Source organism: Vulpes vulpes, chromosome X (genome assembly GCF_048418805.1).
Source record: "Vulpes vulpes isolate BD-2025 chromosome X, VulVul3, whole genome shotgun sequence".
In the NCBI taxonomy this organism is placed as follows: domain Eukaryota; kingdom Metazoa; phylum Chordata; class Mammalia; order Carnivora; family Canidae; genus Vulpes; species Vulpes vulpes.
Window position 1 is genome coordinate 76,018,464 of NC_132796.1, and position 25,158 is coordinate 76,043,621.

Below are 25,158 nucleotides of genomic sequence, written 5' to 3' on the forward strand. Positions count from 1 at the left end.
AAGCATCTCTGAGCTCTCCTGCTGTGCTCCAGAGCACCAGTATCTCCCAAATACTTTTACACATCTCATACCCTGGTTTATGTGTCTGGTGCCCTGGTTTTTTCAGCTGCCACCCAGAGAATGCCCTTTTTCACTTAATTCCAGAAGCCAGAGGCTTTATGTTCCTGGGCCCCATTGGATTGTAACAATTAAAAAAAAAAAAAAAAAAAAACACTTCTTCTCAGACTACTACCCCCAGGGCACTGTAAAGACAGCAAATTAAAACAAACCCTCAGTCTGTCTGGGAAAGAGGCCTATTTGCTTGTACTGGAACTAAAGCCTAAGAAGTAAGCTTTAGATTTGGCATTTACCAAGGCACCTGTGTAGGTACTCTCAGGGAACATAGGCTTGGGGATACCATATTTGCACTCTACTTTGCTCCATCTCACTGGTGTCTCCCAGAAAGAAGCTTATATGCTTGTCTGGAGCCCCAATTTTTGTGACTAGGCGTCACTAGGCGATACCTCCAGCTCACCTGGTCTGCAGGCCATCAGGGCTTATGTTTGCAGCCACACAGGACTGTATACATATTTGCATACTTTAAAAACTGCTGCCTGAGAATCTGGCTTCCAATCGGCCTGAATCCAGGGACTGACTGAAATCCTCTTTTGTGGGGATTATACACCCTCAACTACTGGGAGCTATTACAAATGTAATAGGCTATTTGGATAATCACAAAGGTTTGAGAGACAGAGAAGAGCTGGAGCAGAGTTGAACAACAAGGTTCATATCCTACACAAGACTACTACTTAAAATCTAGGAGAGGTGGTTATTTTATCTAATGTATAGAAACCAACACAGAGGATCAAATAAAATGAAGAAATGGAGGAAAATGTTCTAAACAAAAGAACAAGGTAAAACCTCCCCCATTCCCCACCCCTCAAAAAAACCTTAATGAAGTGGAAATAAATAGTTTATCTGACAAAGAGTTCAAAGTAATGGCCATAATAGACATGCCCTCCAAACTCAAGAAAAGAATGGATGAGTACAGTGAGAACTTCAACAAAAAAGATGGAAACTATAAGAAAGTGCCAAACATAAGTCACAGAGCTGAAGAATACAATAACCACACTGAAAAATAGAATACAGGGGTTTAATAACAGATTAGATGAAACAGAAGAAAGGATCAGTGCACTTGAACACAAGACAGTAGAATTCACCCAATCAAATCAGCAAAAAAAGAAGCAAAAAGTGGAAAAAAGTGAAGATAGCTTTTGGGACTTAGGGGGTAATATCAAGTGGATTAACATTTATGTTATAAGGATTCCAGAAGGAGAAGACAAAAAAGCCAGAAAATTTATTTGAAGAAATAATGGCTAAAAACATCCCTAATCTGGGGAAGGAAATAGACATCCAGGTCCAGAAAGCCCAAAGTATCCGAATAAGAGAAACTTAAAAATACCCACACCAAGATACATAATTAAAATATCAAACGTTTTTGCCAGGGTAACACAGGCAAAACACCCTAGAATGCTCCAGACCCACACCACTTTGGCTTCAGATAGCTTGTGAGGGCACCCCACATGCAGAGAACTTTGGAAACCCTTGGCTGATATCTGCTTTAGGTCCAGCTACCCTGCCAAATTGTCTCCTTGTGGAATGCCCTAGGAACCCCAAGCCTATTCCTGCATTGGTTTCACCCACTCCACTAGGGCATCCCCACTGTGTGAAATGCCCTGGAAAACTCCTGCCCTGCCAGCCTTGGTTCCAGTTACCCAGGCAGGGAACCCACTGTGTTGAACAACTTGGGACACCCCATCTTGCACCCAATTCAGCTTCAGCTGTCCCACCAGTTTGGGAGTCCTGGGGCACCCTGGCTTATACCCAAGTAAGCTTCAGCTGTTCCATGAAGGTAAATATTGTGTGGAGAGCCCAAGGACCACACCAAACAATGCCCATTCTAGCTTTAGTCATCCTGCCAGGATGCCCACAGTATAGAGCATCAGAAGGCCTCCAAACCTATACCCCATCTTGGCTCTAGCCACCCCTTTAGGTCATCCTCTATACACAGAGTCTAGGAATACCCCAGTTTACATCCACTTCAACTCCAGCTATCCTACCAATGTGTCCTCTGTGTGTGGAGCTCACAGTATACCTAGCTTGCACCCACATTAGGTTCAGCTATCCTGCCAGGGCACCCTCTATGGGAAGAGCTCCCAACCTGCATACTATGTCAGCTCCAACCACCCTGCCAAGATACCTCCTGAACAGAGAACCTGAGACATGCCAGTTTGCACTCATTTCAGCTTTATCTATCCTGATAGGGTGCCCTCAGTGCATAGAACTCCAGATACCCCAGCCTGCATCCACTTCAACATTACCTGTGTTTACAGGGCAACTGTTATGTGAAAAGCCTCAAGGCCCCCATCCATGCCAGCCACAGCTCTATCCAGCCAGCGGAAATCACCAAGTACACACAGCCTATATAAGAGAAGACTATACAAAGGATCATTCTTTCCAGTTTAGAAGTAGCTGTTTTGCCTAATCCACAGAAACACAGAAAGTCAAGGAAAACAGGGAAACAGAGGAATATGTTCCAAAAAAAGAACTAGATAAGCCCCACCCCCCTAAAAAAAGCCTAAATGAAACATAAATGGGCAATGTGCCTGATAAAGCATTGAAAGTAATTATTGTAAAGATATTCACTGGGCTGAAGATAAAAGTAGAATAACTCAGTGAGGCCTTCACTGAGATAGAAAATATAAAAAAGAACCAATCAGAGTTGAAGAATATAAAAACTGAAATAAAAACACACTAAATAGAGGGAATTAACAACAGATTGGTGGATGCAGAATATATTAGTGATCTAGAAGACAGGGTAATAGAAAGCACCCACACTGAACAGAAAAAAGAAAAATGAATTTTTAAAAATGAAGATAGTTTAAGGGATTTCTTGGACAATATCAAATTAACAAACAATTGCATTTTAGGGCTCCCAAAAGAAGAAGAGAGAGAAAGTGATAGAAAATGTATTTCAAGAAATAATAGCTGAAATATTTCCTAACCTAGGGAGAGAAATAGACATTCAAGTGCAAAAAGCCCAGGGAACTCCAAAGAATATGAACCCATAGAGGTCCACAACAAGACATATAATAATAAAATGTCAAAGGTCAAAGATGTCTTAAAAGTAGCAAGAAAAAAATTAAAAAGTTACCTACAAGGGAAAACCTATCAGTTGATAACTGATTTTTCAGCAGAGATTTTTCAGCAGAAATTTTTCAGGCCAGAAGAAAATGGCATGATATATTCACTGTTCAAAGGAAAAAAAAAACTGCAACCAAGAACTTGCTACCTGGAAAGTTTGTCATTCATATTTGAAGGAGCAATCATTTCCCAAACAAACAAACAAACAAACAAAAAGAGGAGTTTACTTCCACTAAACCAGACTTATAAGAAATTTTAAATATGATAGGGGAGATTAAATGGCAGAGTAGTTGGTAGACCCTAGGCTCATCTCACGCATAAATACAACTAGATAACTATCAAAACATTCTATGTATCCCAGAAATCCACCTGAAGACAGACAGAATGATCTTCACAGCTAAAAGGAGAGAAGAAGCATCATTGAAGAAGATAGGAAGTGTGGAGACATAGCTTGGAGGAGAAAAAGACTAGCAAGTGCTGTGGAGGGTAGGGAACCATGATTGTGGAGTAAGGCAAGAGAGAGAGGAGCACACATGGGAGCACAGCAGGAGAACATTTTCCCAAAGCTATTAGCTCAGAAAATGAGAGGGGTTGAATTTCATGAGTTCTTGTAATCAGTGGGGCTTAAAGAATGGAGTTTTAAGGGTTGGTCAGGTTGGCTGGGATAGAGCCTTGAGGACACTGGACTGTTCCTGGAGAGAAGGCAGGAAAGTAATACAGGGGCAGATAGCACAGACACAGCGATTTTCAAAACACCTAGGGTGAAACGAACTAGGGGTGGTAGAAGGAGAGGAGGGCGGGGGTGTGGGGGTGACTGGGTGGCGGGCACTGAGGGGGGCACTTGACAGGATGAGCGCTGGGTGTTATTCTGTATGTTGGCAAATTGAACACCAATAAAAAATAAATTTATTATTAAAAAAACACCTAGGGCATACAGTAGGGAGATTATTTACTCTTCTTGGACAGTGTCCTTGAGAGACAGTGTTCAGAGACGCCTCTCCAGGTACAAAGGAGATACCTGGCACCATTTTCCTCCTCACCCTTCAGCATAAACATAGAGCCACTTGCAGAAAGCAGCTCAACCCCAACACAGGCTGCCTTACTTCCTTACATGAAGTCCCACACCCTTGTGCTCTGGCAGGACTGCCCTTCTCAATCAAGCTTGTCTCAGTCCCAACGTGGCAAGTTTCTCCCCTAGAAGACCATTGCAGGCCCCTGCCCACACCATATCCTGAAAGCCTGGAGTTTTATTAGTCAGGCTTGGACAGAAAAAAAGCCCAGAGTACACCATCCTGCTCTTAGAGAGAAAGCAAACAACCTGGAGGCAGACAGTATGGAAACAGTGATCTGAAAAAAAAGAAGAAAGAAGAAAGAAAAAACACCTCAGACACACATTGGAGAAATTATTCACACTTCTCAGAGTGCTTCCCTGAGAGGCAGCATTCATCAAGGGATACAGGCAACTAGCTGGCACCAAGGCATCTTGGTGGCCTTGGTGCTTGATGGCTGGCACCAAGGCAGCTCCAGGGATACAGGAGCTGGCTGGCACCATCTCCCTCCTGCAATCCTCAGCATAAATATTGAGCCACTGTGAAGTAACACTGTGCCCACAGTGGGTGCCTAACCTGCTTACATCAAGTTCAACACCTTTGTGTTTTGGCAGGAATGCCCTCCTTTGTCAAGCTTACTTCCATCCCAACACATCAGTACCCTTCCCCAGACCAGCAGAAACCCTTGCCCACACCACATCTACTGACCAGAGTGTTCTGCAGGGCTTTAGTTCTAGTGAAAGTAGTATCAGTTCTCACTTAAAAAGCAAAACAGAGCACACCTAGTTAAAACTTGCCACATTCTGGCCAAGGACCAAACACCACCCACTGTGAGCAAGGAGACCCTCTACAAATGACTGTCCTGAAGGATAGAGCAGCCAACACATAACAACAGAGCACACACAACATACACTGGAGACACTTCCTGAAGTGTCAAGTCTTGGACACTATATGACCTTTTCTTCATAAAGCCATTACTCTCAGGAGCAGGAAACATAAGACTTTTCTAACACAGAGAAGGGCAAGACTTAGACAAAATGCCAAGATAGAAGAGTTCATCTCAAATAAAAGAAAAAGATAAGGTTATGGCCAGAGATCTAAGCAAAAGAGATATAAGTAACATGCCTAATGGAGAATTTAAAGCAACAATCACAAGGATACTAGATGGGATTGGGAAAAGAATGGGAGACTTTAGGGAGACCATTACCTCATGGATAAAAGAGTAAAAAAGAGAAATGAAAAATGCAATGACTGAAATTGGAAACAGGCTCAATGCAATGAACACAAGGCTGAAAGAAACAGAGGAAAGAATAAGTGATGTAGAAAACAAATTAATGGAAAATAATGTATCTGAACAAAAGAGAGAAAGAATTATGGAAAACAAGAATACACTTAGGGAACTCAGTGACTCCATCAAACATAATAACATTCATATTATAGGAGTCTCAGAAGAATAAGAGAGAGAAAAAGGGACAGAAAATTTATTTGAGGAAATAATAGCTGAAAATTTCCCTAATCTGGGGAAGGAAGCAGATATTCAGGTCCTTGAGGCACAGAGAACTCCCATCAGAATCCATAAAAACAAGCCAACACCAAGACATCTTAAAATTAAATGTATGAAATACAGTGATCACAGAAAATTCTTAAAAGCAGCAAACCAAAAGAAATCCTTAACTTACAAGGGAAGAACCATAAGACTAGTTGGAGATTTCACAACAGAAATGTGGCAAACAAGAAGAAAGTGGCATGATATATTCAAATTGCTGAATGAGAAAAATCTGCAGCCAAGAGTACTCCATCCAGCAAGGGTAGCATTCAGAATAGAAGGAGAGTTAAAAAGTTTCCCAGACAAAGAAAAACTAAAGAGGTTTGTGAACACTAAACCATTCCTACAAGAAATATTAAAGAGGATTATTTTAGTGAAAAGGTAAGATCAAAAGTGAAAAAGATAAGAAAGGAACAGAGAAAATCTCCAGAAACAACAACAAAACAAGTAATAAAATGGCACTAAGTACATACCTATCAAGAATTACTCTGAATATAAATGGATTAAATGCTCCCATCAAAAGACATAAGGTGTCAGAATGGATTAAAAAAACAAGACCCATCTATATGCTGCTTACAGGAGACTCAATTTAGACCTAAGACATTTGCAGATTGAAAGATTGGAAGTGAATGTATGGAGAAACATTTATCATATAATAACTATACAATAATATATAGTATATATAACACTATAATAACAAAGGAAAAAATCCAATAAGAAGATCTAACAACTGTAAATATTTTGCACCCAACCTAGGAACACCCAAAATTAAAACAATTGATAACAAACATAAAGGAACTCATTCATTGATAATAGTAAACAAATATTAGTAGACTTTAACACCTCCACTTATGTCAATGGACAGATTATCTAAGCAGAAAATAAGGAAACAATGGCATGAATGACACAGTGGACCAGATGGACTTAACAGATATATTCACAACATTCCATCCTAAAACAGCAGAATCCATATTCTTTTTCAAGTGCACATGGAACATTCTCCAGAATAGATCACATACAAGGTCACAAGGCCTCAAAAAGTTCAAAAAGATTGAGATCATACCATGCATATTTTCTGACACAATGCTATGAAACTTGAAGTAAACTACAAGAAAAAATTTGCAAAGCCACGAATACATGGAGGTTAAACAGCATGCTACTAAAGAATGAATGAGTCAACCAGGATCCCAAAAGAAATAAAAAATACATAGCAACTAATAAAAATGAAAGCACAGTGGTCCAAAACCTTTGGTAAGCAACAAAAGCCATCCTAAGAGGGAAGTATATAGCAATATAGGCCTACCTTAAGAAGCAAGAAAAATCCCAAATCTAATCTTACACCTAGAGGAGCTAGAAAAAGAATAGCAAGTGAAGCTTAAAGCCAGCAAAAGGAAAGAAATACTAAAGATTAGAGCAGAAATAAATGTTTAAAAAATACAATATATCAATGAAACCAGGAGCTGTTTCTTTGAAAAAAAATTAATAAAATCGATAAATCCCTAGCCAAGTTTATCAAAAAGAAAGGACAAATAAAATCACAAATAAGAGAAGATAGCTTACACAGCAGAAATACAAAATACTATAAGAGAATATTGTGAAAAATATATGCCAACAAATTGAACAACCTGGAAGAAATGGATATATTCCTAGAAACATACAAACATGTTTGTTTGTTATATATATATACACACACAATGTAATATTAGTCATAAAAAATGAAATCTTGCCATTTACAATGATATGGATGGAGTTAGAGAGTATAATTCTAAGCAAAGTAAGTGAGTCAGATAAAGGGCACATATCATATTAATTCCCTCATATGTTGAACTTATGAAGCAAAACAAATGATCATGGGGGAACAAAGAGAGACAAATCAAGAAACACACTCTTAACTATAGAGAACAAACTGATGGTTACCAGAGGGGAGTTGGGTGGGATATTGTGTTAAATAATTTATGAGGATTATGGAGGGCACTTGTGATGAGCACAGGGTGTTGTATTTTAGTAGTGAATCACTAAATTATACACCTGAAACTACTGTTACACTGTATGTTAACTAACTGGAATTGAAATTAAAACTTTTTTTAAATTTATTATTCATGAGAATATTATTCATTTGAGACACAGAGAGAGAGGTAGAGACACAGGCAGAGAGAGAAGCAGGCTCTCCGTGGGGAGCTTGATGCCGGACTTGATCCCAGGTCCTGGGATCACACCCTGAGCCAAAGTCAGGCGCCCAATCGCTGAGCCATTCAGGCGTCCCAATAATTTTTTTTTAAAGGGAATATTAAATGTACTCTTTTAAGTGGAAAAATGGACATAAGTAGACTTAAGAAAATGATGAATAAAAAGATGTAAAGTATGAAAACTTCTACAAAAAACACGGAGAAGAATTTAAAAATAGGAATTTATTTTTCTTTTTTTTAAGAATGTGATTGAATTCAAATAACGATCAAATTAATAGAGACTGATATTTATTTAGGATGCTATGTATGAACCACATGGTTACCACAAATCCAAAGCTTATGATAAATACACAAAATTAAAAAAAAAAAGGAAAGCCAAACAAAACCATAGAAACCCATTAATCACCAAGAAAGAGAGCAAAAGAATAAGAATGGAACACAGAAGAACTTCAAAAACAAGTAGAAAACCAATAACAAGATGATAATAAGTACATAATTATTAATAAATTAAATGGCTGAATGCTTCAATCAAATACAAAGGGTGACAGAATGGATAAAAACAAACAAAAAAAGGGCTATCTATATGCTGCCTAAATGAGACTTACCTCAAACCTAAAGACACATACAGACTTAAAGTGAAGGGATGGAAAAGCCTTTAGCATGCAAATGAAGACAAACAGAAAAGCTGGGGTAGTGGTAATTACTTCAGATAAAAAGGACTTTAAAACAAAATCTGTGCCACCAGACAAAAAATGGCATTACATAATGATAAAGGGATCATCCAACAAGAGGATATAACAATTGTAAATAACTACACATGCAACATTGGAACTCCTAAACACAGAAAGCACTTACTAATTGACATACTGAGAGAAATTGATAGTTATATAATAATAGTAGGGGACTTTAATGCCCACAAACATCAATGGAATGATCATCCAGGCAAAAAAATCAAAGTGGAAACAGTGTCATTTGATGACATATTTGACCTGATGGATATAACATATATATAGAACATTCCATCCAGAAACAACAGAATACAAATTCTTTAAAATTGCACATAGGAAATTCTCTGGAATAGATTACATATTAGGCCAAAAACAAGCCTCAAAAAATTTAAGAAGATTAGAATCATACCATGCATCTATTATAATAACAACAGTATGAAGCTAGAAATAAATCACACACACACACACAAAAAAAAAAAACACTGAAAGCTAGACCATATTTTTTTTTAAGATTTTATTTATTTATTCCTAGAGACAGAGAGAGAGAGAGGCAGAGACACAGGTAGAGGGAGAAGCAGGCATCATACAGAAAGCCTGACGTGGGACTCGATCCAGGGACTCCAGGATCATGCCCTGGGCTGCAGGCGGCGCTAAACCGCTGTGCCACCGGGGCTGCCCTAGACCATATTTTTGCAAGAGCGTCAGAACAACACCTGCAAATGACAGCACGGCCAACAGTGGACATGGTTAAAGACCCAATGAGAGTTCATTATAATGCAGTTGAGAAGAAAATTTGATTATTTTTTTTTTTTTTACCACACAGCATATTAACATTTCAAATGTCGAATGATGGCACTGTACCAGGACATGTTACAACTTTAGGAATTTCAATCGTTTTTTTATTTTTTTATTTTTTATTGGAGTTCAATTTGCCAGCATATAGCATATCACCCAGTGTTCATCCTGTCAAGTGCCCCCCTCAGTGCCTACCACCCAATCACCCCATCCCTCTGCCCACCTCCCCTTCCACTGCCCCTTATTCATTCCCCAGAGTTAGGAGTCTCTCATGTTCTGTCTCCTTCCCTGATATTTCCCACTCATTTTGTCTCCTTTACCCTTTATTCCCGTCCACAATTTTTTATATTCCCCAAATGAATGAGACATATAATGTTTGTCCTTCTCCAAATGATTCATTTCACTCAGCATAATACCCTCCAGGTCCATCCACATCGAAGCAAATGGTGGGTATTTGTCGTTTCTAATGGCTGAGTAATATTCCATTGTATACATACGCCACATCTTCTTTATCCATTCATCTTTCGATGGACACCGAGGCTCCTTCCACAGTTTGGCTATTGTGGACATTGATGCTATAAACATTGGGGTGCAAGTGTTCCGGCGTTTCACTGCATTTCTATCTTGGGGGTAAATCCCCAGCACTGTAACTAGGTCGTAAGGCAGTTCTATTTTTAACTCTTTGTGGAACCTCCGCACAGTTTTCCAGAGTGGCTGCATCAGTTCACATTCCCACCAAAAGTGCAACAGGGTTCCCCTTTCTCCACATCCTCTCCAACATTTGTTTTTTCCCGTCTTGTTAGTTTTCACCATTCTCATTGGTGTGAGGTGGTATCTCATTGTGGTTTTGATTTGTAGTTCCCCTGATGGCAAGTGATGTGGAGCATTTTCTCATGTGCTTGTTGGCCATGTCTATGTCTTCCTCTGTGAAATTTCTGTTCATGTCTTTGGCCCATTTCATGATTGGATTGTTACTTTGCTGTTGAGTTTAAGAAGTTCTTTATAGATCTTGGAAACTAGCCCCTTTATCTGATAGGTCATTTGCAAATATTTTCTCCCATTCTGTAGGTTGTCTTTTAGTTTTGACTGTTTTTTTTTTTAATTAATTTTTATTGGTGTTCAATTTACCAACATACAGAAAAACACCCAGTGCTCATCCCGTCAAGTGTCCACCTCAGTGCCCGTCACCCATTCCCCTCCAACACCCGCCCTCCTCCCCCCTTCCACCACCCCTAGTTCGTTTCCCCGAGTTAGGAGTCTTTATGTTCTGTCTCCCTTCCTGATATTTCTCAACATTTCTTCTCCCTTCCTTTATATTCCCTTTCACTATTATTTATATTCCCCAAATGAATGAGAACATACACTGCTTGTCCTTCTCCGATTGACTTATTTCAGGAGCCTCGGTGTCCATCGAAAGATGAATGGATAAAGAAGATGTGGTTTATGTATACAATGGAATATTACTCAGCGATTAGAAACGACAAATACCCACCATTTGCTTCAACGTGGATGGAACTGGAGGGTATTATGCTGAGTTTTGACTGTTTCTTTTGCTGTGCAGAAGCTTTCTATCTTGATGAAGTCCCAATAATTCATTTTTGCTTTTGTTGCCCTTGCCATCGTGGATGTACCTTGCAAGAAGTCACTGTGGCCAAGTTCAAAAACGGTGTTGCCTGTGTTCTCCTCTAGGATTTTGATGGATTCTTGTCTCACATTTAGATCTTTCCTCCATTTTGAGTTTATCTTTGTGTATGGTGTAAGAGAATGGTCTAGTTTCATTCTTCTGCATGTGGCTGTCAAATTTTCCCAGCACCATTGATTGAAGAGACTGTCCTTCTTCCAGTGGATAGTCTTTCCTGACTTGTCAAATATTATTTGACCATAGAGTTCAGGGGCCATTTCTGGATTCTCTATTCTGTTACATTGATCTATGTGTCTGTTTTTGTGCCAGTACCATACTGCGTTGATGATCACAGATTGTAGTACAACTTGAAATCCGGCATTGTGATGCCCCCGGCTCTGTTTTTGTTTTAATATTCCCCTGGCTACTTGGGGTCTCTTCTGATTCCACACTAATCTTAAGATGATTTGTTCCAACTGTCTGAAAAAAGTCCATGCTTTTTGACAGGGATTGCATTAAATGTGTACGTTGCCCTGGGTAGCATTGACATTTTCATAGTATTAATTCTTCTAATCCATGAGCATGGAATATTTTTCCATCTCTTTGTGTCTTCCTCAATTTCTTTCAGAAGTGTTCTGTAGTTTTTAGGGCATAAATCCTTTACCTCTTTGGTTATATTTATTCCTAGGTATCTTCTGCTTTGGGTGCAGTTGTCAATGGGATTGACTCCTTAATTTCTGTTTCTTCAGTCTCATTTTTAGTGTATAGAAGTGCCACTTATTTTTGGGCATTGATTTTGTATCCTGCTACACTGCCAAATTGCTGTATGAGTTCTATCAATCTTGGGGTGGAGTCTTTTGGGTTTCCTATGTACAGTATCATGTCATCTGTGAAGAGGGAGAGTTTGACTTCTTCTCTGCCAATTTGAATGCATTTTATTTCTTTTTGTTGCCTGATTGATGAGGTTAGGACTTCTAGTACTATGTTGAATAGCAGAAGTGAGAGTGGACATCCTGTCGTGTTCTTGATTTTAGGGGAAAGGCTCCCAGTGTTTCCCCATTCAGAATGATATTTGCTGTGGGCTTTTCGTAGATGGCTTTTAAGATGCTGAGGAATGTTTCCTCTATCCCTACACTCTGAAGAGTTTTGATCAGGATTCGATGTTGTATTTTGTCAAATGCTTTCTCTGCATCTAATGAGAGGATCATATGGTTCTTGATTTTTCCCTTGTTGATATGATCTATCATGTTGATTGTTTTACTAGTGTTGAACCAGCCTTGCATCCCAGGGATAAATCCCACTTGGTCATGTTGGAATAATCTTCTTAATGTACTGTTGGATCCTATTGGCTAGTATCTTGTTGAGAACTTTTGCATTTGTGTTCATCAGGGATCTTGGTCTAGAAGTCTCCTTTTTGGTGGGTTCTTTGTCTGGTTTTGGAATTAAGGTGATGCTGGCCTCAGAACGAGTTTGGAAGTATTCCACCTCTTTTTATCTATCGGAACGGCTTTAGTAGAATAGGTATTGTTTCTTCTTTAAATGTTTGATAGAATTCCCCTGGGAAGCCATCTGGCCCTGGACTTTTGTGTCTTGGGAGGTTTTTGATGACTGCTTCAGTTTCCTCCCTGGTTATCCGCCTGTTCAGGTTTTCTATTTCTTCTTCTTCCAGTTTTGGTAGTTTGTGGTTTTCCAGAAATGCATCCATTTCTTCTAGATTGCCTAATTTATTGGCGTATAGCTGTTCATAATATTTTTTTAAAATCGTTTGTATTTCCTTGGTATTAGTTGTGATCTCTCCTTTTTCATTCAAGATTTTATTAGAGTCTTTTCTCTTTTGTTTTTAATAAGACTGACTAATGGCTTATCTATCTTATTAATTCTTTCAAAGAACCAACTCCTGGTTTTGTTGATCTGTTCTAAAGTTCTTCTTGTCTCTATTTCATTGAGTTCTGCTCGAATCTTTATCATCTCTCTTCTTCAGCTTGGTGTAGGTTTTATTTGCTGTTCTTTCTCCAGTTCCTTTAGGTGCAAGGTTAGCTTTTGTATTTGAGTTTTTTCCAGTTTTTTGAGGGATGCTTGTATTGCGATATATTTCCCTCTCAGGACTGCTTTTGCTGCCATTTCATTTTTGGAACACCGACAGCATTCTTGCACCCAAAATAATCTAAGAGGGCTTATTATTATTTGTTTGACAATGCTTCTCATGTGACTTCATATAGCAGGTAAACTACATATATTTGTCAGGAGACTCTAGGGTTTGACTTTCTAGGAATCTGTTGAAAATCATTGAACTAATGAATGAACAAGCAAACAGCCAGCCAACCAGCCAGCCAAACCAACCAACCAACCAACCAACCAACCAACCAACCAACCTACCAACCTATATCAGAAGGTTTCAAGGCATGTACCTACAAAGGTTCATGGATAATTACAAAACTTAAAACTCTAGTATCTGTTTCACCAATGTGGCTCTAGGAGATTCCACAGGAGGTTATGGAGTTGTCACCAAAATGTAGCTCCTTAACATAGAGAAGTTTTCAGTTTCTTATGTAGGTAAAGACCAGATAAAAATAAATATGAAAACCTTGGTGTACTGTGCAGGTAAAGAAAAAATAAAACATTGTCTTTTCTTCTCTGTTCACAATCTCTTATCAAGAGTAGACTACCAATGGAAGAAAACCTTGTCATTTTAACAGAGAGAAGGGCCAAATCTCAATGTTATACCAGTGTAGTTGTAAAACTCACTTCTCCCAGTATCAGTCCGTCTTGACCATGCATACAATTCCTTTTTAAAAAGCCTCCTTCAGGGACACCTGGGTGGCTTAGCGGTTGAGTGTCTGCCTTTGGCTCAGGGCATGATCCGGGGGTCCTGGGATTGAGTCCCATCTGTGCGTGGAGCCTGCTTCTCCCTCTGCCTGTGTCTCTGCCTCTCTCTCTCTCTCCCTCTGTGTCTCTCATGAATATATTAAAAATCTTTAAAAAAATTTAAAAAAGAAAAAAACTGGAAAAATACCCAAACACTTGGAGAATACACAGCATGATACTCAATAACCAGTGTGTCAATGAAACAATGAAAGGAGAAATTTAAAAAATGCTGGAGACAAAATGGAAACACAAGTGTCCAAATCTTTGGGATGAAACAAAAGCAGTTCTGAGAGGGAATTATATAGCAATAACAGGTCTACCTCAGGAAACAGGGCCACCTGGATGACTCAGTGGTTGAGTGTTTGGCTCAGGTCGTGATCTCAGGGTCCTGGGCTCAGGTCGTGATCTCAGGGTCCTGGGACTGAGTCCTGCAATGGGCTCCCCTTGGGAAGCCTGCTTCTCCCTCTGCCTCTCTCTATGTGTCTCTCGTCAATGAATAAATAAAATCTTTAAAAAAAAGAAAAAGCTCAAATAAAGAATCTAAAACTCACCCCTAAAGGAACTGGAAACAGAAGAACAAAGCCCAAGGTGAAAGGTGAATAGAAGGAAGGAAATAATAAAGATCAGAGCAGAAATAAATGACATAGACTAAAAAAAAAATCAATGAAACTAAAAGCTGGTTCCTTGAAAAGGTAAACAAAATTGATAACACCTTAGCCAGACTCATTAAGAAAACAAAAGAAATGACTTAGTAAATGAAATCAGAAATGACATAGGACATGTAACCATAAACAGCACAGAAATACAATGGATTATAAGAGGATAGTATGAAAAATTATAGGCCAAAAAAATGAACAACAATTGAAGAAATGGTTAAATTCTTAGAAATACGCAATCTTCCAAAACTGAATCAAGAAAAAATAAATAATCTGAGCAGACTTACTGCACCTAATAGAATTAAATCAGTAATCAAAAAATTACCAAAACAGAGGACAAAAAATTACCATGACAGAGGAAGGCTGGATGGATTCACTGGGAATTCTACCAAACATCTAAAGAAGACTTAATAACTATTCTCTGCAAACTATTCCAAAAATAGGAGAGTAAGGTAAATTTCAAATGTGTTCTACAAGGCCAGCATTACCCTGATGTCAAAACCAGACAAAGATGCCACAAAAACTACACAAAACTATAGGTCAATATTCCTGTTTTAAAAACATGCAAAAATCCCTGAACAAATATTAGCAAAATCCTTAACAAAATATGAGAAAACAACATATAATTTACTAAAAGGATCCTTCAAAATAATGAAATGGGAATGATTCTGGAGATTCAAGTATGGTCCAACATTTGCAAATCAATCAATGTGATATACTACATCAATAGAGTGAAGGATAAAAATCGTATGCTCATCTCAATAGTTGCAGAATGAGCATTTGACAAAGTACAACATCCATTCATGATAAAAACTCTCAAGAAAATGGGGATAAAAGGAAGATACCTCAACATAATAAAGGCCCTGTATGAAAACCCACAGTTAGCATCATACTCGGTGAAAAACTGAAAGTTTTCCCTTTAAGATCAGGAACAAGACAACAATCTGTCTTCTCACCACTTTTATTCAACATAGTATTGAAAGTATGGTCCAACATTTGCAAATCAATCAATGTAATACTATCACAGAACTATCACAGAAATCAGACAAGCTAATAAAAAAATAAAATAACAGATATCTATATTTTTAAAGAAGAAGCTATATTGCCACTATTTGCAGACAATAGGATGCTATACATGGAAAATCCTAAAGATTCCACCAAAAAATTATGAGAAGTAATATATGAATTCAGTAAAGTTGCAGGATACAAATTAATACTCAGAAGTTGGTAGCATTTCTACACACTAACAACGAAGTAACAGAAAGAGAAATTAAGAAAACAACACTATTTACAATTCCAACCAAAAGAATAAAATATCTAGGAATAAACTTAAACCAAAGAGGTAAAATACTTGTACTCTAAAACCTGTAAAACACTGATGAAAAAAATTGAAGATGACACAAAGAATGGAGAGATATTCCATGCTCATGGATTAAATGAATTAATATTTTTAAAATATCCATATTATCCAAAGCAATCTACAGATTCCATACAATCACTGTAAAAATACCGATAGTATTTTTCACAAAATTAGAACAAATAATACTAAAATTTGTATGGAACCATGAAAGACCCTGAATAGCCAAAGCAATCTTGAGAAAGAAAAACAAACATGGAGGTATCACAATTCCAGATTTCAAGATATACTACAAAGCTGCAGTAATAAAAACAATAGAAAGGCACAAAAATGAAAGGTAGATCAAAAGAACAGAATAGAGAGCTCAGAAATAGACCCACAATTATATGGTCAATAAATCTATGACAAAGGGGGCAAAATATATATAATGCGAAAAAGTCTTCTCAATAAATAGTGCTAGGAAAACTGACCAGCTTCATGCAAAAGAATGAAACTGGACCACCTTTTAACACCATACACAGAGGTAAACTCAAAATAGATTAAAGACCTAAATGTGAGGCCCGAAATCATAAAATTCTAGAAAACAGTACAGGCAGTAAGTTGTTTCACATTGGCCATAGCAACATTTTTTCTAGATTATGTCCCCTAAGGCAAGGGAAACAAAAGGAAATATAAATATCATCAAAATAACAAGCAAAAAAGGTCAACAAAACAAAAAGGCAACCTACTGAATGGGGGAAGATATTTGTAAATGATGTATTCAATAAGAGTTTAATATCCAGAATGTATAAAGAACTTACATAACAACACCAAGTCATCATCATCATCTGATCAAAAAGTGGGCAGAGGACCTGAATAGACAATTTTCCTAAGGAGAATTCCAGATGGCCAAAAGACACATGGAAAGATGCTCAACATCACTAATCATCAGGGAAATGAAAATCAAACCATAATGAGATATCACCTTACACCTGTTAGAATGGCTAAAATTAAAAAGACAAATAAATGTTGACAGGCATATGGAAAAAAGGGAAATTGTGCACTGTTGGTGGGAATGTAAATTGATGCAGCCACGATGGAAAATACTATGGATATTCCTCTCAAAAAAAATGAAAAATAGAACTATATAATCCTGCAATTCCACCTCTGGGTATTAAAAAAAACACTACTTGGAAAAAGTATCTGTACCCTCATGTTTATTGAAGCATTGTTTAAAATAGTCAGGATATGGAAACAACCTAAGTGTCCATCAGTGGATGAGTGGTTGTATCAGTGCTTACTCCTTTTCACATGCAATTAATATTTTGTTGTGTGAATGTACCAGAGTTTCCTTCACCTATTGGTGAACTTTTGATCTATTTCCAGTTTTTGTCTATTGCAAATAAAGCTGCTAGGACTGGAAGGCCTGGGTGGCTCAGCAGTTGAACATCTGCCTTTGGCTCTGGGTGTGATCCTAGAGTCCCAACATCAAGTCCACATGGGTCTCCCTGCGAGGAGTCTGCTTCTCCCTCTGCCTGTGTCGTTGTCTCTCTGTCTCTCATGAATAAATAAAAGCTTAAAAAATAGCTGCTAGGAACACTCTTGTACATTTCTTTGTTTGAACATATTATTTGTTGCCTGTCTAGATTTAAGAAAGTGGTAAATTGTTAGTAATACAGAGTAATCATAAAAGGATTATTTAAATTGTTAGTAATACAGAGTAATCATAAAAGGATTATTATATTAAAGGAATTCACAATTCTTTTGTGAATAGCACAAAAACTGAGAAACTGAAGTTCTTATTTTTATAGTCTTCAGTCTACTGTACTATCCCCTTTATTATTTTTTTACTATCCCCTTTAGAAACAAATTTGAGCTGGTCATCTCTACTAGTAGGGTATACAGTACTATGGGAATGACTTTGAATATGTCCAGTGGCATGACAATACAGTAGCAAACAGATGCAAACTGTAGATGGGAGTTTGCACATGCACATGAGCCATATTTTAGAAAGGTCTGAATTGGTTCCATTTCAGGTTATTTGCTTAATCAATGCAGAGATCCCTCACACACATTTTGGAAGGGGAGATGCCCATACCCTTGCACACATTGAGTCTCACTATCTGACACAAAAGCTAATCAGAGTATTGCATACTCTCTCCTCAGAGTGCTCTCTTCAGAGTATTACATATGGTGGTTAGATGGTTTTACTGTTTTAGCCATTGACAAAAGAATATTCATGATATTCATTCAACATTTGCATTAAAATTATATCACTGAAATATTTATCTCTTGCATTTATTTAACAAGAACATGTCTGATGGGAGTGTGAAAACATTTCCAAAAGAAATTGCTGCTATGGCCAGTACCCATTGTATAGTGCCAAAGAAAGGGCAGAATCTGTCATTTTTGTTAGACCACCTCAAGAAAGTCCCTTTTTATACATTGCTGTAATTGTCTTTCTCCATTAAAATCAAACCAGACCTTAACACCCACATGCTAGGAATTACTAAATGGCATTTTATTTGATATATTCTGCAACATAGCCCAAAAGAATGACAACCAGAATTTATGTGTATAGATGTATATACTGGTAGTTTTAGCAACTGGGATTATTTATAATAAACTTTATCACAGTCTCTGGATTTTCTACCATATGGTTTGATGTCCCTTATTGCCTTCAATTTCATGGAAATGAAGAGCAGTAAGGTATAGAAAAGACCCTGTGTTCAGGTTTGGAGAACACAGCGCCTGCTTGGATAAATCACACGTATTTTAGAATCCAGGAAATATTTATAGAGCATTGATAAGAGAAGGTTATTACCACATAGGAGTTCATAAATTTAAAAAGAACATGAAATTGGCAAAACCAAAATTAACACTTAATCTATCCCATTATCCACATCAGATTATGCTTCAAAATTAGCTCCTTCAAGACCAAGCTTCAGAAGGAGAATACCACCATCCTAAATTTGGTTGGGATTTTTGTGGGTTTGGGTTTTTTTGTTTTGTTTTGTTTTGTTTTGTTTTTTGCTTTGTTTTGTTTTGTTGTATGTGTGGGTTTTTTTGTTTGTTTTTTGTTTTGTTTTTGTTTTTGTTTTTTTTTTGGATGGGACTTTTGAATTCACTAAGTACTTTTGTAAACACTGTTTTATCTGAGCTTCCCAAATATTACCATCTTTATTCCATGTATAAGAGTTACTTTATAAAAAATTAGGTAATCTGCCCACAGCTTTTTTCATGATAGATCCAAAACCAGGATCTAAATCTCCTGTGCGCATTCCACCCTAGCAGGCTATCTCTCATTCTCACATAAACATATCACAGAGCATATGTTCAAAGCAGCAATGAATAATCTTGTTTCAGATTTGTGTTAGACATATATTACAGACTATTGATACCAAAGGTTTTGACACAATTGAATGATCACAAAGATCCACAGCATGTCATTTTTAATGCGATATAAATTTGCACTGTAGAAAGATCAATATATGTCACTTATTATGACTAAGTCCAGCCTATCATCCATCACCTACATGTCTATGAGGTTCTTTTAACTTCCACTTTGTCTTAATGTAGAACCTAACTCCCATTAAAATTGTTTCTTCGTGAAAATGGTCCTCAAAGAAATCCATCTGATCCAATCCATTATTTATGTCAATTAAATAACCAGAAAGTAATGGTTCTTAGAACACAGAAGTTTTGGATCAACTTAAGAATTGAATGGAGAATTTGTCTACAGCTTAGTGTGATTACGGGAACAAATTCACCAGGTACTATATAAGGAAAAAAGATTTTTGAAATTTCTTTATCTGGTGCTCCAGTGAGGGCAAAAATTGCATGTTAGAGAGAAAATGGTATGGTACATTATGATTTATGAATCGGGGATTCCTTTGTCAGAATTGTCTAGACTGTTTTTATACTATTATTCCCTTATTAATCTACTTTGCAAGAAAAGAAAATCATTGTCAACAAAAAAACTGCTTATATATTTGATGATAACTTTGTAATTAAAATAAAGTTTTTAGCTATAACCACAAAGATGAATAATAAAAATGCTTCAGTATTGCCTAGAATTGTTTAAATACTATAAATAGCTCCAAGAATATAAAAGACATGTTTAGACTGTTTTCCCTGCATTTACTTTTTATAAATTTTTAATTAAAAAATTCTTCCTTTGATTTGCATTATACAATTTTTCTTAGAATGACAATCAGAATAAAAACTTTCCCTATGCAATCTTAAAAATAGTGAATAGTCTATTATTATTTTCTCACCAATAAAAAAATAACATACTTTTGATTAATGTTAACTTCAAAGGCAAATCCAAGTAAGCAGTAATTAATACCCTCAAAAAAGAAAAGTAAAGGAGAATTCTTTCCTTTTTTAAAAGATTTTATTTACTTATTCATGAGAGACACAGAATGAGAGAGACAGAGACACAGGCAGAGGAAGAAGCAGGCTCCACGCAGGGAGCCTGAGGTGGGACTCCATCCCAGGTCTCCAGGATCACGCCCTGGGCTGAAGGTGGCGCTAAACCACTGAGCCACCCGGGCTGCCCCGGGGAGAATTCTTTCCATTTGATTTCTTCCTGTTAGTTCCTGGCAGTACTTTTTCATTTTTGATTATATCTTAAATTTTAAATTTCCCAGAAGCACGTGTGACTAAATTTTTTCTTAAGTGCAGCGATAAGATGATTGGAAGGTTTGAAAATGGGTCATGGGAGCTTTCCTTTGGATGTTAAACAGTCCTTTTCTGTCTTCCAGGGGCCATTTATTCAATTCCTTTTCTCTGTCGTTCTCAGGTAAGCCTCTGAACATCCCTTGCAAAGCATTCTTTGGATTTAGCGGAGAGTCCGGACCAATGATCTACTGGATGAAAGGCGAGAAGTTTATTGAAGAACTGGCAGGTCACATTAGAGAAGGTGAAATAAGGTACAGAACTTGAATTACTTATTTTTCTTTGCTCTCTTTGCGGTTAAGCAATGGAACATCCTAGAAGAGCTTCTGCCTGGGACTTTAATTGCAACTCCAAATCATTCCATTTTCTAAAAGCCAGTCTGGTGGGAAGAGTGAAGCTGACGACTGCTCTAAGAAATGAAAATGTGTAAGCTTCCAATATAAGGAGGTTTTCTTAGGTTCTAAGAATATATCATGGAGTGTAATGACCTTCTCAAATCTGCTTAAGCAAATTCCTTTGAGTTTCCAAAGCTTAGGCCACTGTTACTCCATCCAGACATAGCAAATATCTAAACTGTAGGTTACTCATCAGACCACTGGGCAAATGCTTATTTACTCCCTAGGAACAGACAACTTCCATATGTCATAGGTGTAAAGCTACAGTGACAGTAGTAAGCTGCTACTCGCCAAAACAACTGTTGACTCTTGTTGAATAGTGTTTATTTTTCCCAGTACCAACTGCTCATCCTAAAAGTGTCTTTCACTTTGGCACCACCCTAGACATCTTTTCACTCTCCTGTCGCAGATTCCTCCCTGGCACATAGACATATACTGGTTTTCTAATCCTATTTAATACAATATAATTTGTACATATAAGGGATAGGTAATTTTTCATAGCCCACTCAGGCTATGGGGTTGCCCTTTGATTTCAGAGATGGTGATATATAATGTACATTTTGTATTCCAATAGGAGTTGGAACCCTTCTACGTCCACCCCCATTAAGAATCTTCTAGTGGAAGACAATCCAGTATTGTCTTTTAACATGAAGGCAACTCATGTTAAAATGCATTCTTTCACTTTTATTGATTACATAGCAGTGAAAAAGAAACAAGTACACATTATATTATTTTCTATGATTAAATATAATTTATTAAAACTACCATGACAGTTTGTCTTCATGTGTGCACCCAATAACTCCATTCTAGAGGATCATAACTTTAAGGATCCATTAACCTTCTGAAAGCCTATGAAAAATAGTGAACTTACTTCTAGGAATAAAAGTACATGAAAGGTGTCTGAATTAGTCATTTGTCATCAGGGAAATGCAAATTAAAACTCTGGAATAACACTTTATACTCACTAGGCTGGCTATTTTGAAAAGATTTTAACAAGTGTTAGCTAGGATGTGGAGATATTAGAAGCCTCATACATTTCTGGTGGGAATGTAAAATGGTGCAGCCACTGCCAGCCACAGTCTGACAGTTCCTCAAATCATTAAATGTATAGTTATTAGCAGTTCCCATCCTAGGTATATAACCAAGAAAAATCAAAGCATACATCCGCACAAAAACTTGTATGCAAATGTTCATTGCAGCATTATTCATAACAGACAAAATGTAGAAACAACCTAAATGTCTATCAACTGATGAATGGATGATTAAAATGTGGTATATTCATACAGAGAAATATTATTCACCTATAAAAAGGAATGAGTAAAGTATTGATATGCACTAGAACATGGATGAACCTTGAAAACATACTCAGTGAAAGAAGCTAGTGGGAAAAAAACTACATATTATATGCTTTCATTTATATGAAATATCTAGAATACGAAAATCTGTAAAGACAGAAAGTAGGTTAGTGGTTGCTTAGGGCTGGTGGGGATGGAGGGATAGGGATAAATACCTAAAGTGTATGGGTGATTTCTTTTTAGCGAAGTGGAAACAATATAACATAAAATGCACTATTTTAAAGCGTACAAATTAGTGACATTTAGTTCATTCACAATGTTGTGCAACTACAACCACTATCTAGTTCCAGAAAATTTGTTTTGTTCCAAAACAAAACCCTGTACCCATTAAGCAATCTGAAGCTTCTTTTTGAGGTGATGCAAATGTTACAAAATTGACTGTGGCAATGGTCGCACATATCTGTGAATATAGTAAAAAACCGTGAATTGTACGGTTTAAATGGATAAATTGTATGTGAATTATATCTCAATAATGTTAAAAAATTCCAATCAATTGCCTGGCACAGAACAGATGTTCAGAAAAATAATATATTATTTATAAATAATTCTTAGCTATTAATTCCCATTTAAAGTTTAAGTTGCTTAATTATTAATACTTTATTAGCCAATTTCAAGTTAAGGTTTATGAAATTAATGAAACTGAATTCATTTTAAATTATTTTAGAAGATATGTGTTTAGATTATTCTTAATGTACTTTCCTATAAAAGACTTTAAGGGTTACTCTACTTTAAAAAAGAAATTGATTCCCAAAGGACAAGTGGTAGGTACAATGGTGCATAGTAGCAAAATTTCTACTACCAAAAAAGCTCAGAGCTATGTTTAATGATCAACGGTAGTAGTTATATGAGCCTAAGATAATTATCTCTCTTTTCCTGTGTATGCCTGCCTGACTGGATTGTTCTAAATAAGCAAATTTAATGGGGGTACAATTGACATACCGTAAACAGCACACAATTTAAAACAATCTGTGGGGGCTGATATGTGTATATACCTATGAGACTATCACCATTGTCAAAATAATGAACATAAAAATCACCCACAAGTTTCTCCTTTGTAATCCCTCCCCCTCCCCTACTTCCACAACACTGATATGTCACTATAAATCCATTTGCATTTTCTAGAATTTTATATAAATATAATAATGCAGTATGTGCTTTTTTGGTCTGGATTATTTCATCTAACACAATTATTTTGAGATTCATCCATATTGTTAGAGGTAACACTAGTTCATGCTTTTTATTGCCAAGTAGTATTCCATTATATGGATATAAACATCTGGTCATTTGTTGATGGATATTTGGATTATTTCCAGTTTAAGGGCTATTCCAGATAAAGCTGCTATGAACATTCACTTTTGCATCTTTTCGTGCCCATATATTTCCTTTTTCTTGAGTAAATACCAAAACATGAAGTGCCTGAAATATATAGTAGATGTACCTTCTTTATTAGTTCATTTTTAGCTCTATTTTAAGAACAATTTTTTTAGAATAACTTTAGATTTTCAGAAAAAAATGTGAAGGTGAGATTTTAGTCTGCTTGGGCTGCTATAACAAAAATTCTATAGACGAGGTAGCTTAAACAACAAATATTTATTTCTTCTGGTTCTGGAGACTGGAAAGTTCAAGATCAAGGTACCAGCAGATTTAATGTCTGATGAGAGCCTACTTCCTCATTCATAGATGATCATCTTCTCACTATACCCTCACATGTCCTCACATGATGGAAAGGTGAGAAAACTCTCAGAGTTTCTTTTGTAAGGGTACTAATCCCATTCATTAGGGCTCCTCTCTCATGACCTAATCACCTTCCCCAAAGCCCCAACTTTTAACACTATCATATTAAAAGTTAAAATTTCAACATATGAATGTTTGCTAGTGAAAAGGGCTACAAACATTGAGTCCATAGCAGATAGTATAGAAAGTTCCTACATACCCTATACCCAGCTTTCCTTGTTATTAACATCTTAAGTTACTGTGTTACATTTATTACATAATGAACCAAAATTGATATATTATCATTAACTAAAGTCCATATTTTATTCAAATTTCATTAGTTTTTACCTACTCTTCTTTTTTTTTTTTTTCTTCAGGGCTATTTAACTTTTTAAGAGTCTGCCAAACTATATTCCAAACTGTTTATACCATTTTATAAAAGAAAAGTTAGGCGCTATTGCTGCTCTCTACCAGCAAATGATTAGAATGGTGAGAGACAAAGCATACAATATGAAACGGTTCAGTCTAGTCCAAGCTGCTTTATTAGATGCAAATGAACCAACCAGATAGTACCGTAGGAAGTCTACCTTTCAGGATTTGCAAAATGCCATTGTTTATTTGATTGTGTTATATTCTCTTTCTCCACTCTTCCCAACTCTCCCCATAAAAGGGTACATATCTATGTTTGCAATGGAGTTAAGTAATGTGGAGCTTCTTTTGAAAAATTTTCAAAACCCTGCTAGCTAACTAAAGATATCTTCAAGAAGTGTAAAGGAAGAGGCAAGGATCCCTAACCAAGATAAATACATAGTCAGCAATTTTGTAATATTAATTATATGATCCTGATCTATTTGAGAGCTTGTGTGGGTGCAGGAATTCCTTCAGGATATGGTCATTTATGCTAACACAGGAGTTAATTACTAGATTCTGTCCTCTAGCCTTCAAAGCCAATGTCCTTGAAAGAAAGCACATGTGTTTTTTTTTTTAAGACTGATTTATTTATTTATTTATTTATTTATTTATTTATTTATTTATTATAGACATAGAGAG

General features: G+C 36.8%; 1 protein-coding gene across 1 annotated transcript in view; it reads left to right on the plus strand.

The window, feature by feature from the left end:
• IL1RAPL2 (interleukin 1 receptor accessory protein like 2) overlaps nucleotides 1-25,158 on the plus strand; it is a 1,296,043-nt gene that overhangs the window by 1,223,289 nt on the left and 47,596 nt on the right. The window contains exon 7 of the mRNA XM_072744906.1: nucleotides 20,770-20,899. Within this exon, the coding sequence (XP_072601007.1) occupies nucleotides 20,770-20,899 (130 nt within the window). The remainder of the gene's footprint in view (nucleotides 1-20,769; nucleotides 20,900-25,158) is intronic.